Genomic DNA, 18,577 nt, shown 5'->3' with positions numbered 1-18,577 from the left:
TCTTACCTGAGATAGATGAACACTCGCGGAGTGTCTGGTGTTTTTATTGGATGCTGATTGCACTCTTCTCTGATTTTTCTTGGCAGGGTCCAGCGTGCACGGAGCAGAATTCGGGCACCTGCCGGACAACATTACAGTGCTGGAAGGCGAAAGCGTTACTTTGAGGTAACTCTTGATCCTACACCTGCACTGACTGATTACATGAAAAACATGTTTGCCTTCCCACCACCTGTCACACTAGTATAATTGCCAATCCTCTGTCACATAACTTCAATTAGGCATCCTATCCTGTGCCATATCTTCCATCTCTGTTTATTGTAGCTAACTGACTAATATCTGTCAAATGTCACTGGAGTCACCCAGTCCTTCTGAAGTCCAGTCCTGCTCGGTTGGTGGACCCTCACTGCATCCAACCACCACTACCTAGCTGTGAGTGATAAATCAGAAATCACAGCTTTTCTCTGCTTCCAACCAAGCAAAAAAAAAAACCCAGCCAACTTGCTTTTTTCCTCCTTGCATAGATGTGATCTGGCTTGGCAGTACACTCAGCAGTGCTAGAAAAATAGTGCCCCCCCCCCCCCAAAAAAAAAATTCAAGTCAACATTACTTCCATCACCTTTAAACCTACATATCTCCAACAGCTCTGAGCAAATTCTCAAGTTCCCTTTTCCTTTAAAAGAAGACTGGCCTTCCACAAAGATCAAAGCTATTATTCTGAAGCCAAGTACATTCTGTCAATTTTCATTAACATGAAAATGTCTCTCTAAAAAATTTAAATGAAAAACGCTGGAAACCCCATTCTTTTCAGGAAATTTAACTTTAATGGTTCTATTAATAAATAAAGTAATGTGTATAGGATTGTTTTGACCCCCCCCCCCCCCTTCCTTCCTTCATACAAGGTCTTTTAAAGTTTTTCTTTAGACACTGGCTACTTTTTTACAGTCCTTGTACTTGAACATTTTCAAAGGAAGGTTTTATTGTTTGTTTGTTTTTAATGTATTTATATATTTATTGTATATTTATTTGTTAAGTCAGTTAATGACCTATGAATCAGTTATCTGTAGAAGAAGAACCTTCATCAAGGGATAAGCCAGTATTGTGTCTTTACAGAACAACGTAGAACCAATTTTGAGGCACTTTGTTACTAGCAGCCTGTTGCAAAAACACATAATTTGTTCTCATTTCTTAGTTGAAACTATGAAAAATGCCACAGAAAGCAGAGTTTGACAGGCGTAAAATAGTTTTTTTGCACCAACAAAGTGATTCTCACAGAGCTATTAGCCAAACAATATGACATATCTCAGCCTAGTGTGCAGTGTGTCTTTAAAAAATTAAGGAAACTGGACGAGTAGAGGACAAAAGTGGCAGGCCTAAAATACTATGTGCAGCAGATAACCAGTATCTGAAAGTCATGTCCTTAAGAAATTAGAACAAATTCAGCAAAGACCTGACACAGGACCTGAGAGATGCATTTGGCAAGTGGTTGATCCATCTACTGTTCACTGAAGCCTCATCAAAAATGGTCTCGGTGGAAAGGTGGCTGCCAAAAAGCCATTCTTAAGGAATGGAAACAAGAGGAAAAGGCTGAGAGAGAAACATCTGAGGTGTGCCAAATTACTCAAGAACTGGACTGAAAATAAGTGGCAACAGGTTTGACGCAGTGATAAATCCAGATTGGAAATTTTTGGGTTCAAGTTACTGTTAATATGTACAGAGGAGGTCAGGAGAGAGATACAGCGATGAATGTTGAAAGCCATCACAGTGGATGCTCAGTCATAGTGTGGGGCTACATTTCAGTCAGTGGTGTTGGGTATCATGTCAAAATGATGGAATTATAAACTCAGAAAAATGCCATCAGATTTTGATCAACCATGCAATACCATTGGAAGGCGTTTAATTGGGAGCACCTCCATTTTTGAGGATGATAATAATCATGAACACACCCAGTGGAGTGAATACCTGGATAAAAAAAACACACACAATGGAACACTATCATTCATGGATTAGACTCCCAAGAGCCCGGACCTTAACATTATATTTCATTTCAAGCAGTATGGGATCATTTTGACACAGTGCAGAACAAAAGACAGCCAACAGCCAAAGAAGAGTTTTGGAAAGTCCTTCGAGAAGCCTGGTGAACTATTCCTGAAGACTAGTTAAAGAACTTACTTGAAAGCTTGCCTAAGATACTTCAGGATGTGTTAAAGGATAAAGGTGGTCATACCAAATATTGGCTTTCAAACTCATTAGAAGTTCATTATACAGTATACTGTATTTCCATTTATATTTTCACGTTTCCCATTGTCTTAAAAACTATAAACAAATGAGGGGTGGCTCAAGAGCTTTGGCTTATTCTAACAGATAACATGCAACACCCGGTGATTGGGTGTGGGTTGCACTGTCACTTCACAGGGTATCTTAGAGAGTTACCCCGTACATGGGGAATAACGAAGTTATTTTGTAATGTTGGTTCTCGGAAGGAGAGACTGTCCAGCCTCAGGCTGCTTGGAGACACATTCCGATTATACCTGTACTGGTTTCATGTCTGCAGAGCTGTTTTATACGTAAGCTGTGGGTCGTGGCTGGCCTAGCCGGAGTGTCTTAAAGAAGTATCAACTAGCCATGGCCTGGGGGCCGAGGTAATTCCCTGTACATATGGAATATGTAAGGAAGTGGCGAAATAGCCTCTCAATCAGAGAACCAAGGTTTCAAAGTAACCGAATGGTCCCAATGTTAATTAGAGGGTTTAAAAGCTTCGACAGTGGGGCTGTGAAGGCATGTTTCTTTCTGAAATGTGTGTGCAAGTTTAGTCTGTGCCGGTCAGCAAATATCTGTCATACAAAAGACTAAAGAGCTTTATAAATAAACTACATTTTAATGTAAAATCACTTGTGCCCAAGTGGCACAAATACTTGTGTTATGCTTGAGACAATGCTGTTTTGTTGGCTTTGATGCGGGCCATTAAGATGAGGCGCATTTGATGCTATTATGGTGCTCATTTCCTCTGGGCTTGCAGTCCTCTAGCAACATCATCAGTGCAGAAGTGATTAATTTTAAAAATAGATTAATAGAGCGTTTGTACACAGATAATGAATTTTTATGATGTATTCTTTCTCAATTCAAGCACACAATGCACAAACAGAAAACTAAGCATAATTTAGTCTTAATTATTTCTCTTCCTTTATTCCTCTACCTGCTAGGAACACGAACATTCGCACATGTCTTCTAGGGCATTGGTTAATAGCTTTCAGGTTTACCTGTTTTATGGGGTTTTTTCTATTATGGTGCTACCATTGCTGGCCTGGCAAGTGATCTAAGATTTACTTTAGTTAAAATTTATCTAGATCAAGTCAGTTAAACATAAAGACAACAGTTGAAGCTGGGTAAGGACATCTAGTGGCCAAGCCAGGTCAAGCCAAGTCTCACCTTTGGCACCTTACACCTCTTCTGCACCATGCCTCAGAATTTCAGCCGCTTTTACTCAAACATGCCAACAGGCTTACATCAAGACTTAAAGAGTGTGTGTTTTAGACTGTATTTAAAGTTTTCTTCCAGAGAAAAACAATGTAACTAAACTGTAACTAATAATTTACAACCGCTTTTTGTAGTAATGTGTTGCTAACAAGCTGTTTTATTTATAATACCATTAAAAGAGTTTACAGACAAATCCAATAAAAGTACAAGTAAAAGAAGCCTATGGTATTGAATGGAGAAACATAACAAATACAGTTACATAGCCTACAGTTACTTAATGGATTGATGAGTATGATAATGAGGTGACTCATAGGCTATAGCCTTGGCAGTCACAGTCTTTCCACCTAATTGAACAATCAGCGCTCACTATCATTATGAAAACACCAGAAGAGGTACTATTTTAAGAGACTGTTGTTTCTTTTACTAAAACTCAAAGACTGAAGCACACATTCAGCTGTAATGTGCAGGCTGCTCTGGTGGCTCGTCGATGCTTAACACTGTACTAAAAGAGAGGATATGCCTAATATGGTCATCAGGGGCATAACTCTTTGAGCACATAAGTCCCACCCATCTCCTATTTGAACCGTTTGCAAAGGGCAGCCAGTCAGAAGAAATGGGTCTAAAGGGAGGAGAACATGAGCTAAAACAACTCTGTTTACAAGGATGAAGTGAAGGGCAGCAGCCAGAGCAGATAAGTAAGGATCTGTTATAGTCCAGGATTAAACATGTGGAGCTTGAAATGAGCATGTGTTTTATATAGATAGCTATAGATAGATATGTGTGTGTGTGTGTGTGTGTGTGTGTGTGTGTGTGTGTGTGTGTGTGTGTGTGTGTGTGTGTGTGTGTGTGTGTTATTTGTAAATTTACCAGCTTTCACCTACACCAATGAAATATTTCAGCAGGTTTAAATATGTGGGATCAGCCATCCAAGGCAAGTGACAGTGGACAAGAGAGGTGAAGAAGAGAGTGCAGGCAAGGTGAAGTGGGTGGAGACAAATGTCTTGGTGATTTCTGACAGAAGGATAGCGGCAAAAGCGAAAGGTGAGGTTTACAAGCTGGTAGTCAGACCTGCTATGATGTATGGTTTGGAGACGGTGCCACTTACAAAAAGACAGGAGGCCAAGCTGGAGGTGGCAGAGCTGAAGATGTTAAAATTTTTTGTTAAGCGTGACCAGGATGGACAGGGTTAGAAATGGGTACATCAAATGGACAGCTTAGGTTGAGCAGTTTGGAAACAAAGCATCGCAGAAGCAAGGCTGAGATGGTTTGAACATGTGCAGGGAAGAGATAGTGGATGGGACAAACAATCCTGAATATAGAGCTGCCAGACAGGAAAAAAGAGCACGACCACAGAGAAAGTTCGTGGATGTTTTGAAGGAGGACGTGTGGACGGCTGGTGTGATGGAAGAGGATGCTAGGGGTAGGGTGAGATGGATATGATTCGCTGCGGTGACCCCTAAAGAGAGCAGCCGAGAGAAGCAGAAGATATACTGTTTATATTACACTTGTTAATTACTTCCTGTTTTCCCCGCAGATGCCGTATTGACGAGGAGGTGACCCACAAGGCCTGGCTGAACCGCTCTAATATCCTTTTCACGGGGACAGATAAGTGGTCTCTGGATAGGCGTGTGACGCTGGTCAATAGCAACAACAGCGACTTCTCCATTCATATTGACAAGGTGCAAGTAACCGACGAGGGGCCCTACACCTGCACCTTCCAGGCCAATAACAAGCCGCGCATCGTTCATGTCTACCTCATTGTTCAAGGTCAGCAGCTGGGTTCAGTCAGAACAGGAATCTATTATAAGTGGCTGTTTATTGCATCCGGTACTCTTGGATAATTTCTCTAATATATCCAGAGTGCAGATTTGATTGCCAGTGATGCCGCAAAAAAGTATATATTACACCCATGGTACTGTAAACTGCCCTGGATCTGATTAAAAAGTTTAATTAGGCTTTTTGCTATTCATCCAAACATAGTGCTGTCAGGAGGGTGTGATTGAAGTCTGACTTCCATGGAAGCAATTAAGATGGTTTCTATGGCAGTGTGTGTCAGCATTAGTTTTCTGTAAAATCATGATTGAATGTATACCTAAAATCTATGATAGACAACTTAGTCATTAATGTTTATGATGTCTTGGTGTTTAAGGTATTTATATTTATATGAATGTGAAATTACTCGTGTCTTCAAAGCTCAGCTGGCCTGTGTATGTGTGTGTGGCTACAGTGACGGAAGACTAGTGCAGTGACAGATGAGCCCATTTGTTATTTTCATATGGGCTGTTAAGATTACTTGTCTTTATAAACAGAAAGTTAGGCAGATCAGATGGATGAGCCTGTATGTTGAGTAGATGAGGTACACAGGAGGCTGTCCAAGTGCCTGACTAAATAACTGACAGTACTGGACCTCAACTGGAGCTCAGTCATCAAGTCAGCAGCTAAGTGAGTGAGTGTGTGACTGATCCTTAGTGACATGATGTATCGATGCAGGACTGCCTGGAGGATGGATCTAAGGCCTTTTCCCCCTGCATGTGTCAGATTGTATGCATATTTTGGGGCTACGGAGTGCAAAATGTAGCCATACATCATCGGCAGATTGAGACCAAAAACTTTTAATAGGATATATTAGGTTAAAAATTACAGGGATAAAAACACGAGGTCTGGCTCAAAGCTCACAGGTGGCAGAGACAATGTCATCTGCTTTGCTGGAGATTTCACATCACACTGCAGCCAAGTAACACTCTTGTCTGCAGGGTCCAAAGCTTGGCACAGATGACCATATATACCCAATTAAATGCTCAATTCCAAGTCGCCCACATTTCCCACCCTTGCTTGATAACACACAAAATAATTACACCCTCAAGTCAGTGTATCAAGCAGGAGCAGCTTTACCACCACTCCAATCTGTACTTTATTGCTGCAAGTATTCAGCTCCAGCAAGATAGAGAAAAGTATCTTCGGTAGATGTCTCACAAAAAAGCAATCTCAGAGCCAGGCTCATTAAAAACAATGATAATGGGCTATTTAAATTCAAGGGCCACCTCGTTATCAAACTAACTACATGCACAGCATCCCCAACACTTTGAGTTAGGGCCAAAATGGTTTTCAGGGGTGGTCATACTCACTGAAACAGTAGAAGTAAAAATTCCTCCAATACCACTTTTGCAAGTGCCCTTTCTTTTTCAAGACAAAACTAGAGTCAGTGTCAAGAGAGGGAAATGGTAATATCCATTTGCAGGAATTTAGGATTGCTGCAATGGAATGAAGGAAGAATATTGTTGCACAGTTCAGTATACACTCAAGCATAGATCATTAATCAGCGGATTGTGTGTCTGTCTAAGCTGCAGAGATTTGCATCATATGTTAAACACCTTAATAGGATGTAAAGCTGTACCTTATCAATAATGTATTTCGAGGTCATATTTTAATGGTGCGATCCTGTTTTTCAGTGCCAGCCAGAATCGTCAACATCTCAAAAAATGTGTCAGTGAACGAGGGAGAGAATGTAAACCTCTATTGTCTGGCAGTCGGCCGGCCTGAGCCCACTGTCACCTGGAAAGAACAGAAATGTAAGCTACCCCTTCGTGCTTGCTTGCCTTAACATACAGAGATCTAATGTTCACAGCTTCACCTTTATCTCCCTGCCTTTACATTCATCCCTGACACTCATTCGCCTGTTAAAGCCTTTTTTTTCTCCCAGCCTATAAGCTTATCAGCATTCAGCTCATGTTCACGTCTTTATCCCTGGCTTCTGTGTCATCATTCTTAAACCCAGCTGTTTAGTTTGTCCCCATCTTAAATTCATACTCCCGCATTTCCCCATGTCCCAATGTTTTGTCCCAAATAACCACACATTATACGTAATTATCCCCACCGCGCCGCCCGTAATCATCAGCATCTGTCTTCATCCACCTTGTCAACCAGCATCGTGATGCCAACAGCCACTTTTGGCACCAAATCAGCTATTTTAAACCTCTTCTGGTGTGAGGAATTGGAGCTTGTTCAGGGTGGTCAGGAAGCACATCTTGATAGATGAAGTCAGTCAGTCCATTTGATCTAATCAGCGCAGCATTATTCCATGTTAGCTCTCGTTTTCGTCATCGCCGATGTCCAAAGTCAAGCAAATAACCTTTATCTGGTCTCTAGAGATTGAAGAGTTCACTTTTTGGTCTTTTACTTTTTTGCCAAAATTGCAATTTGTAGTTTCTGTCTCATCTGTTTGACACATAAAGAAAATTGCTATGTACTGAATATACCACTGTGCTATGACTCAGAGTTTCAGCTGTTTGTTTTCAGAGAAAAGGTTGAGATGTTAATTTATTTTCTTGCTGTTTCTGTGTTGTGGGATAAACTGGAAGCTTAAGAGCTCTGTGACAATGGGTGAATTATCAGAATTGAACTTTCTTGTTTATAATATCAGCATGTGTGCTAGAAAGTTTCATAATATCCTTTGACAGATGAATATAATAGGAAGCTGCGAAGCAATAAGGATCATTATTTTACAGTTTTTCATTTTTTATTGTTGGTTTCAGCACTTTTTTGTAGACTTTTTTTTCACACAACAGAATTGGCTAACTTGTAGCCTGACTACAGCTGTAGCAACACAGATCAAATGCAGTAGCAAGCAGCAGTAATAAATAGGTCAGTGTGAACAACTACTGAACACGATGTAATTATACTGCCGATAAATGCACAACCTACTGTAGTGCTGCACTTACAGACAGCTTTGGGCTTACTCAGAGGCCTGTTCCTTCTCTCTTTCTGTTTGTGACTGGGTTATCATGCTGTGAACAGTATGTCCTTCGCTGTACAGTTAGTGCTTATGAACCTACACAGTACACTACAGTACCTCAGGGAGGGACAAACCCAGGAGTGATCACACACACCCACAGACACACAAAATATAGAGGAGAAAAGGAAAGCATGCATGAATGCACACCTGCAGCAAACACGCACACAACCTCACATCACAAACTCTGTGCAGTTGTCCTCTCTTGAAAGTCTACAGCATTTCTCCTCTCTCAGCAATAATCCTCCCTCTCTAACCACCCCACCAACTCAAACTGCTTCCCCACCCCCCTATAACCCCTCTGCTTGCAGAGAAAGAGATAGGGCCCACATTGCTATTCCGTAGGAGTCTCTGCAACCAAGCCATCAGTTGCAGAGGACCAGGGGTGGTAGAGAAAGGAGGGGGGTCGAGCCCAAAGAAACAGCAAGAAGCTGCCGGCCATCTGTCCCCATTACTCAGAGACTGCATAGAGAAACTGCAGGGAGGGGCAGTGAGAAGAGGAGTTGAAAGTTGAGCAGAAAATGCGTATGCAGTACACCAAGACGTGGTAGAATAGGAGGAGGAGAACCACCTGAAAGGTGAGGGGGATGAGGGGGATATGCTAAAAGTCTTTGACCCCTTTGCGTCCCGTCTGCAGCTACCAGACTCCTTATTCACATACAGATAGTAATACCGCTCGGCGCTGTTATTTGCAGCCGCCGTCTCCTTCATCTTCACCAGAAGCACAGATACAATCTTTTGCACCCATTCACTCTCTCTGGCATCCATCAGTTGACCCACACAGAGGCATACAGGCATTTTGTCTTATCCAGTTAAATACACCAGCACAGCCCAGGCTTATCATTTGACGTACCATCCATTAAATCCTGCAGTAACACAGTCTTAGAATAGATGCTTATGGCTGTGGAAGGAAGGTGATATTCTTTTGGTGCCAACTAAAACTCTCGGACAGGATGATAAGTATAATTGTTGCGTATGCTTATAAAATATATAAATAGGTTAGTTACAGTTGATGGCAGTAGATTGGGCTTTGATATTTCTGGTAGGTGTTCTATGGGCTGGGATGCTAAACTCAACAGCAGTGCCGTCATAATTAAAATATGGTTTGTTTGGCTCCAATTCAGTTCGAAGGCTGGCAACAGGAAGGCGGTAAGCAGAGGGAAACAAATCCAAATGGGCGACAGGCTTAAACACTATATGGGTACAATAAAGGATAGATGACTAGATGATAGATGACTGTCAGATGACCTGTGTATGTTGGCAAGAACACTGAATACTGAGTACAATTTATCATGCACATGTAATTTGGGAATAAGGAGCATGTGTGCAGGTGGGTGGGGAAATTAGGTAACTGGAAAGGAGGAAAGAAGTCTGATGGCTTCCAGTCAACAGGTGGTCAAACAGTGTTCCCAGAAGCACCTTTATTTTTTCAACTGTGAAGTGTTTCCACTAAGCATATATGTCGGACACTGCTTTCATAAACAAATGTTTATGGATTTGTGTTAACGTGCAAGACTTGGACTGCGTTATATCTTGATTTAACAATCTGTTAATCTATTTCCTCAAATCATAATACTTTCCCAGCTATGAGCACATTTGTTCATTCTAAACACAGTAAAACTTTAAAAAATTGCTTCCAAATATTTAATGAGTCCCCCAAAAGACCTGGGAACTGTGAAATGTAGCAAATGTTAATAGGTTGTCCTTTGTTTTTACATCCCACGATCAAAAAGGAGCTTGAAATTTAAGTCCATTGCTGATCAAGCAACATTTCGCAGATCCAAAGTGCAGGAAAAAACATGGGAAAAACAATTTGAAGTGTTCTTGAGGAATTTTAGTCATACACGTGTAAAGCACTGGGGTGCACTGGCCTTGAAATTCTACTGTATCATTTAGATCAATTGACACACATTACAGCTGCTGTATGCTACCAGAATGACTGGTTTTATCATTTGTTAGACTGCCCACCCATCTCTGTTTTAACCTCACATCAGACCACTCTGCCTTGACTGTAGTTTTTGTAATGGAAATGGATAAGAGGAGCCGAGAAATCAAGTGCCCTGGTAGTCTAGTCAAGCTCAAAGTGCTGCCGGGGAAATAGAGCACGGTTTCACTGTTGCGGGCCAGAACTCTTGATCCTTTCCCCCCCTCTTATTCACAAACCCTGTCTCTTCCAAGGTGCAATCCAACTATCTCTGGTGGTCAGGAGTCAGGCTCCTTCAAAAGCCATAAGTGGTTCATGGAGCTGTATTTTACAGACCATTGTGGGAGTGCCAAGGGCCGGCTCCGCTCAGATATGATCTCCCACCAAAGTGGAGAGAGGTGTGCAATGCAGGTCCAGAGATCTCAGGGGATGGAGAGGGAGGGGAATAAAGGGGGAGTGCAAGGACTGCTTTGCGATATTACATCATACATAGATGCTATGGATGAAAAGTCCATGAAAAAAACCTAATATCAAATAACCAACCTGACATCTGTCACTGTTTCTCTCGTTATGTTGCCATTTCTCTCCTTTTTTCTTTATCTGTACATCTGTGTATCTCTTTCAGTCTCTTACACGGTATCGCTGTCAAATTACCACACTCTGTGTCTGTAATTCTCAATTTATAACTCGATTGCTCTCGGGTTTTTTTATTCTTTGCTTTGTCCTTTTGATTTCTTTCGTCACCTGTAACAGCCTCGTGTGTAATTTCTCCAGTGTTAGTTGTCTGATTCTATCTCTTCTCCTTCTTCCCTCTACGCTGCCACGGCTCCCTCCTCCTTGCAAAGCTGGGTGCTCTGCCTGCTTGACAGAGATGTCACAAGAGAGCAATATTTATTAGACTAATCGAATGAGTGAATAACATCTCACCCACCCCACCCCATCAACCACGGCTCACCCGGGTGGCACAAGCAGCCATCACGGCGGTTGTCGCTCGCTGCTCAGCCTCTGCTGCAGCAGCTGCAAATAATCGTCTCCAGCTCAGTAGCCGCACTAATAATCCTCCAGTATAATCTTCAATTAGAACCGCCACGCTAATCTCTGACAGGAATAATCGTGGCGTTTAGCGTCTTTTTTATGTGTGCGTGTTTGCGTTGGTGTTCCTCTCAAACGTACTCAGGAGCTGTTTGTGTGTTTGTTAAGGGAAGTAAAGGTCTGCTGATTGACAGTGACTTGGTTTGTGTGTTTTGGGAACTGGGTGGGGGCTTTGAAAGGGGAAAGTGTGCAGCAATTTAAGAGCTGGATTTCCTTGTTAGTGGTGAGATTATATATTATGTTGTGTTCCACAGTCTGACTTCTTTAATGGGGTAAAGGCAAAAAAAAAAAGGCCTAATGGTTTCGGAGGCTGCGAGACAGCTGGCTGCTGTGCTTACAGGAGGAGGGGGTGCACGCTCGCTATCATTCTTCTTCTCCTTGCACTCTTTCTCCCTCGCTCTCTTTTCCACTGTCGAACCAATAACACCCACAGCATCCATTCCCTCACATGAAGGAGCAATAACTTGTAGCCTGTCCCCTCGACTCTCCTCTCTGAAGAGATTCTGTGGCTGTTTTGTCGCCCAAGGAAAAAGACTGAAAGTGTGAGACTGACTAATTTGTTTTTTTGTTCACCTGGGAGTTTGTCAACATCAAATAACCGCCAAATATTCTTGCTCGCCGCGTAATGTGGTGAATGAGCAGTCCCCCCCCCCTCCCAGTGTGTCCAACGCTTAGAAAGCAAAGCTTACAATTTCCCCCGACAGTATAAAAGTAGTAAAAGAGTCACTGCTGTCACATTGTGTTTACTTACTTTGCATGTGCGAAAACATCAACTGAAGAAATGAGCATTTGGGCCAGGAGATAAAAATTGAATTATAATATTTTTTTCGTAATTATACACACCTTAATGCTCATAATAAGTATCATCATGCACTGTATTGTTGCATTGTTAACTATTTGAGGTTTTTCTATAATCCAAATTAATATTTCTAAATTGCGATAAACAATAAATACATGAGGAAGTTGCCATTTGAGTATTGATAATAAAAGAATGGACATTCAGCTGTTCCTTTATTTGCCATGGGGTCAGATTTCACACCAGGTGCCCTTCCTGATACAGACCTCCCATTTATCCAAGCTCGGGCCGAGCGCTTGGTTTTGACCCCCTGAGGCTGTTTTTGTGTCTCATCTTGGTCTCAAACTGTGAGTCTTTCACATGTAGGGCGAATGTGTTAACCACAACTTAAGTAGTAACCAAGGTCAGCCCAACGTCACTTCTTGTAAATGTTCTTGAATAATGCATTATATGTTGTCATCTAATATGTGCATCTTGGCCTCTCAAATGACATTAGCCTCAGCTAAAAAAGCTTAAATCAGTTGCCTGCATCACCTTGCATATGATTTTTAGTGACCTTTGACTTCTACCTAATAGATGGGACATTGCGTGAGGGGGAGTTCCTGGAGATCACAGAGATCACAAGGCAGCAGGCGCAGGACTACGAATGTATCACCAACAATGGTGTGGCCCCTCCAGACCAGCGTAAGGTCATAGTCACAGTCAACTGTAAGTATCCCACCTGTGCGCTGCACAAAATGAACTCCATGTCCACAGTGATGTATTAATAATATATGTTAATGATTTAGATGCTTTATTATGTATACATTTTAAATTTGTTCTCTGCAGGTGCTTTTTAACCTTGTGGCTAGACCTGCCTTTTTGGTTGAAGTGAAGCTAAATGTATACACATTACTCATTCCAGTCTCTCTGTTTGTGTTTTCTCCTATCCTTCTCTACCAGACCCTCCCATGATCACAGACATGAAAAACATGCCAGCCCATTTGGGGAAGACAGCCATCTTGCGCTGTGAAGCCATGGCAGTCCCGCCGGCCTCCTTTGAGTGGTACAGGGATGATCATAGGTGAGAACACTGTCAATTTAGGTGCCAATTTGTCTGCTATGAAGCCTCCTGAATCTTTCAGTTATAACATTTGGTACTGTTCTACTTACACGGAATAGGCAGACTGGGCGAAGATCACGTATACGCTGGTTGAGGCAGGTGTACCTGTTTGAAGCCTGATATTTGCTCGCCAAATCAGCATTCCATTTAATATCACAGTGAATTACAGGTGCGCCCTGCTTATCAAGCTAGAAAGACATCGCTAGCGTTGGCTGCAAATGCCTGAGGGGAACTTCAGCTCTCATGCAGATTTAGTCATGTCCTGTTTCACAACCTAAACCCACACACGAGTGGGTAAACTCATGGTTGCTCATCTCCATCTTTTACATACGATCTATGATCCACATTTAAAATATCCTTTTTTATATATATATACATGAGTTGAAGCTTTATAGAAAATGCTTTTCCCCAAGGGGTTATGTTAAGCAAACAACTTGCAGGTGTCATTAACTCGTGTTTTTGTTTTGTGGCATTGATTTGATTGGTTGACAACTCAGTGCAGCGCCACAAAAGTAACAGTTTGTCTGGTTAGAGGGAGTAATTATAAGCCACAGCCAAACCACTGTTTTTTTTTAACCATCTGTCGATAAACAGTAACAAAAAAAAAAAATGCAATAATTAAAATGTGACTTGAGGATTATTAAAATCCATCCAGTGCGCAGCAGGTTAGAGAAGAGGGGGGAGAAAGAAAACAGATTTAGCCATTTAAAACTCAATAATGTATTCATCTTCTTTTGCATTTTTGTTTTAAAACCCCCAGAATAAGGAAACATTATTCATAAAATTTGGGTAATTTTGTGTCTTCATTCTCATAAGAGAATGGTTCAAATTGAACATTTTCAGACAGAGAATTCATTTTTCAGCCATGTACTGTAGATGTGGTTTTGGCTGCTGCTGATGTACCTAACCTCTGGCATTAGTATATATCTGAGATAATCATGTATATATTGCCATCTCCGGAGAAATATTAGCTTGTTGGCAACATATTTCCTCTATATTACAGACACATAAACTGCCCCTCCAAGTTTGTAAAAGGTCCCAGAGAGCGTAGAGGAGTCAGGGTGATTTGGCATCAGGCGAAGCACGACACAGAAGTACTTAGACAAGGCTTTGCTAGCCAGAGAGAGTTGTTAATAGAGTATAATAGGCCCCAATAGGAGGTATCAGTCATTTATGGGCTGAGACTACAAGGTGAGACAGAACATAGAGATGAGGGCTATTTTGCACGTTCGTCTCTCTGAGCAAAAAGTTTCTTGTTCACACTGACTCGAGTGTGATGTTATTTTCTGTCACCAATTTTCTTGTCTTTCCTTTCTACTTTCTCCCTTTGCTTTTGTTACTGCACGATGGCTACCCAGGCCGGTAGAGAGTGACAACACCCTAAGGATCAAAAATGAGAAGACACGCTCGCTGTTGCTATTCACCAATGTGACAGAGAAACATTTTGGCAACTACACCTGCTTTGCCTCAAACCGTCTGGGGGCTTCCAACGCCAGTATGCTGCTGTTTAGTAAGTTATCACACACGACTAACTAAACGCAGGGGCTTCAGCACACAGCAGGGTATATGTATGCAAAGAGATTTCAAAAATACACTTACGTTTGACATCAATCATCGTGCAAGACTTGAAACACGCATGACCCACTACCACAAAATTATATGCAATGACATACTGTTTTTCCCTCTTCGCCCACTCTGTTTACGCTCTGCACACAGCACAGCATTTTCACAGCCTCTTCCTGCCTCCTTCTTCCCATTTTCGTTATTCTCCGCCCCATTAAAGCTTTGCTTGCGTATATTACCATCTCTCTTCCCCGAGTTCCTTCAAACTCTCCGTCTCTCATCCATACACATTCCCGTCTGCACGCACACACACAGACTGTCGCTCGACTCTGTCCCGTTACCCAAGAAGTTGTCATTTCTCTCGGAGCCCAATTCACATTAACCGTCCCCAATGAGCGATTTCCTACCCTTCCATTTCCCGACACCCCCCACCCCCCCCCCCTTTGGTGCATTCAGCATTACCATCTTAAGTGAGTCCTTCATCTATCCCCTTTCTTCTTTCATTCCCGTGCCCATTATCTCGGCCAGTCTCCCTTCAATGACTCACTCCTCCGTCAGACCCATATATCTTCCTGCTCTCTTTTTCCACCACCGCTGCCACTTCTGTCAGCCTATCTCTCCATCATCTGTCCTTCTGCCTCCTTTTTCCTTCCTAATCTCCTCCTGCCATCATTAGAACACAACAAACTCCTTTCTGTTCTGGACCGGGCACAGAAAATCGCAGCATAATCGGATACCTTTGTGGCATTTCTATTCATACCCTGTCCCTCACTGTCATTGCCTTCCCTGACTTTCTTTCCCTGCTTTCATACAGATTGTTTCAGCATTTAAAGGTGCCACATGCAGCATTTTAACATCAACAACCACTATCACATCAAAATTGGCATATTATCATAATTACCCCCTACCAATGAGTCCATTACTGAGACCATTGGCAGTCTGTACTAGGTTTCACTTCACACTGATACTTTATAAGCCACCAGGTTAGATTTTTGAAACCTAGTAGACTACATAAAAGCACAAGAGTGGGTTAATTAAGGGTTCTTACAGTTGCCCATTCAAGCATTATGCAATGCCTTACTGCAAGTACCATATTCTTGATGGTATGCTGAGTTACATTGAATAAGCTGCTGTATTAACTTTTATTCATGACTGTTCCTCTTTAATAAGGTTATGCTGTATCTATAGTGGTTCAGCGTGTAAGCTCCATAGATCCATCTCTAAAATAGGACTACACATCCCATCTCAGGCCCACCTTATCATAAACAACACATGTGCCTAGCAGCACTGAGGTGATACCTGTGGATGGAATCTGACTAAATTATAAATCAAAACACACCCTGGAGGACCAACAACAGAATTCCTGCTTAGCCTGTCCCTGTACTATTAATCCAGTTTTAGGTTATCACTCCAGCATTTAATGGCTTTGCAACTTCAGATGAACCACTTTAACTTTCTTAAGTTTCACAATAGCCTTTTTTCCCCTTGCTTTTAACACACAGGTGTAAAAATGAATAATTTATCTGGGTCACACGTTGTGTGGGTTTCCAGCGCCAGCAGTGTTGCACTGTTTCGCTGTTTGACAGGCTAAATGGAGTGAAGCGTGATGAATGTTATTTACATTTAATATGTCAACCCTGAACATGTTTCATGCAAGCTTTTCATGGGTTGTAACTTGACACTGAGTATATTTGTGTCGCTAAATTAAGAAATGTAATAATTTAGACCTCATGGTGAATATTTGGATATGTCAAACTGGTAATATTAATAATTGCTAAATTTAATTTCAAATGCCCCTTTCATTATGAATGTTATGACATGTCAGAATCAGACGAAACGTGCATCCATTTCTGGCTTTTCAGTGTCATTTGAATATATTAAATGTTGGTTTAATAGCGTTACTTTCTTTTAAAATTAACCCACCCCTTATCTTTTGATAAGGTGCAGTGATTTACTGAAACATGCAAATATAAATGTGAATACAGTATATAAGGCACGAACTACATTGTTAGAGTAAAATTGTAACACCTTGAAAGTCAGTATTTGGTAAAACCACCTTTACTTTTAAACACAGCCTGAATTCTCTTAAGCAAGTTTTTTTTTGTCATTTCTTTGAGTAGTCTTAAAGAACAGTTCTCCAGGGTTCTTGAAGGACATTCAAAGCTCTTCTTTGGATGTTGGCTGCTTTTTATTCCATTCTCTGTGAAAATGACCCTTCAGGAACGTCAAGGTCCACAACTGATAGTACTCGATTGTGTGTTTTCTATCCAGGTATTCTTTTACTCTTTTGCCAGTGTGTTTGGTATCATTGCCACGCTGAAAATCAGACACTTTCAAGATGGATTGCATGTTTGCTCAAAATCTGATGGTACTTTTCAGTGTTCGTAATTCCATCAGCATTCACAAGCTCTCCAACACCACTGGCTAACAGTGTGTTTTGAACTCACTTCCTGTGTAGATATTTCAACCAAACATTCTCTCAGTTTCTATGTCGAGTCTTTGATGGATTTTTCCTATTTCTTGAGGACGTGGCTCTCAGTTACTGTTCAGTCACTTGCCCTTTTGTCCTCTACTTTTCCAGTTTCCTCAGATTTTTTAAGAACACACTGCACACTATATCAAGATTTTACTTAATAGCTCTTTGTTAATCACCTTATTAGTGCAAAAATACTATTTTATGTCTTTCGATCTATGTTGTCTAAAACGTTGAACTACATAAAGAGGAACACATTATGCTTTATCAACAGGCTGCTACTAAAAAAGTGCCTAAAGACACAGTTAGGCAGCTTTAGTTGTGCTTGAATGGTTCAGAGGTCAGTGCTCACAGTTGGCTTAACAAAAAAACAACAACAACAAAAAAACCATTCTCCTGAAAATAGCCAGGTAGGGGTCAGAGGGGTGGATCAAAACTTTTGCACAGTACTACGTGCTGATTACCATTTCCCTACTAAGTACACAGTGATATCAAATGAGACCAAAAGCTCGGCTGTTTCATCGCAAAAACAAATACACCCCCCCCCCCCCCCCTGCCTTTTCCTAGCACTTAGAAAATAGGAAATGTAGTTCATATTTCAAGAAACACCATTTCCCTAATGTAAAACACATTGTTTACAGTAATTATGCCAGAGTATCAGAATTAATTCTGTTAATTAACTGTAATATGTTTAAAAATTTATACAGGCTGTCACAGAAATAGACTCCTCATTTATACCGGTGGTTGTAGCGTTCTTTGTGTTTTTAACAATGCGTTTCCCCGCTGCCCCCCTGTGCTCCCCTCTCCTCTTCTTTCCATTCTCTCTGTCCAGGACCGGGGGCCCTACAGGGGCGAGGGACCGGTTTACACGCAGGGATAAGTGTCATCGTGTGCGTTTGGGTTTCCCTCTCTGCTGCTCTTCTGCTGAAGGTGTAATGATCAAACTCCACCTGGAAACGTCCCTGAGCACCCCACCTCTCCCTCCCCGCCCTCTCTCCCACTCAACGGAAGGAAAACGGAAATGAAATTCTTTAATTGCGAACCCATCACTGTGAACAAAAAGAATATGCATTATTCCAGGAGCCATTGAATCATTGCATCAAACACAAAACTCCCCCCATCACCTCACCCCACCCGCCCAATCCCCCACCCCCACCCAGCGCCCTCAATTGAATTTTAAGGTCAGCTCACACTCATTATCTCTTTCTCTCACTCTTTCCCTCACACACGTACAGTCTTTCCTTTTGTTTCCCAGAATGCCTTGCAGATTTCTCTGACTTGGTACTTAGCCTCTTTGTTTTTCCCATTATTACCACTGGGCTGATGTTAATAGAGAGTGTATATTAAAGATAATTGTGTTAGTG

The 18,577-nt window shown here is 41.6% G+C and overlaps 1 protein-coding gene across 1 annotated transcript in view; it reads left to right on the top strand.

The window, feature by feature from the left end:
• iglon5 (IgLON family member 5) overlaps positions 1-18,366 on the top strand; it is a 104,302-nt gene extending 85,936 nt beyond the window's left edge. The window contains exons 2-8 of the mRNA XM_026183603.2: positions 87-165; positions 5,009-5,241; positions 6,924-7,043; positions 12,652-12,783; positions 13,018-13,138; positions 14,536-14,687; positions 18,046-18,366. Of these exons, the coding sequence (XP_026039388.1) occupies positions 87-165; positions 5,009-5,241; positions 6,924-7,043; positions 12,652-12,783; positions 13,018-13,138; positions 14,536-14,687; positions 18,046-18,149 (941 nt within the window). The 3' untranslated portion in view covers positions 18,150-18,366. The remainder of the gene's footprint in view (positions 1-86; positions 166-5,008; positions 5,242-6,923; positions 7,044-12,651; positions 12,784-13,017; positions 13,139-14,535; positions 14,688-18,045) is intronic.
• The last annotated feature ends 211 nt before the right edge of the window (positions 18,367-18,577 follow it).

Source organism: Astatotilapia calliptera, chromosome 11, assembly GCF_964374335.1.
Source record: "Astatotilapia calliptera chromosome 11, fAstCal68.1, whole genome shotgun sequence".
Taxonomy (NCBI): domain Eukaryota; kingdom Metazoa; phylum Chordata; class Actinopteri; order Cichliformes; family Cichlidae; genus Astatotilapia; species Astatotilapia calliptera.
The sequence above is the reverse complement of the archived record's forward strand: the minus strand, read 5'-3'. Positions and strand labels throughout refer to the sequence as shown.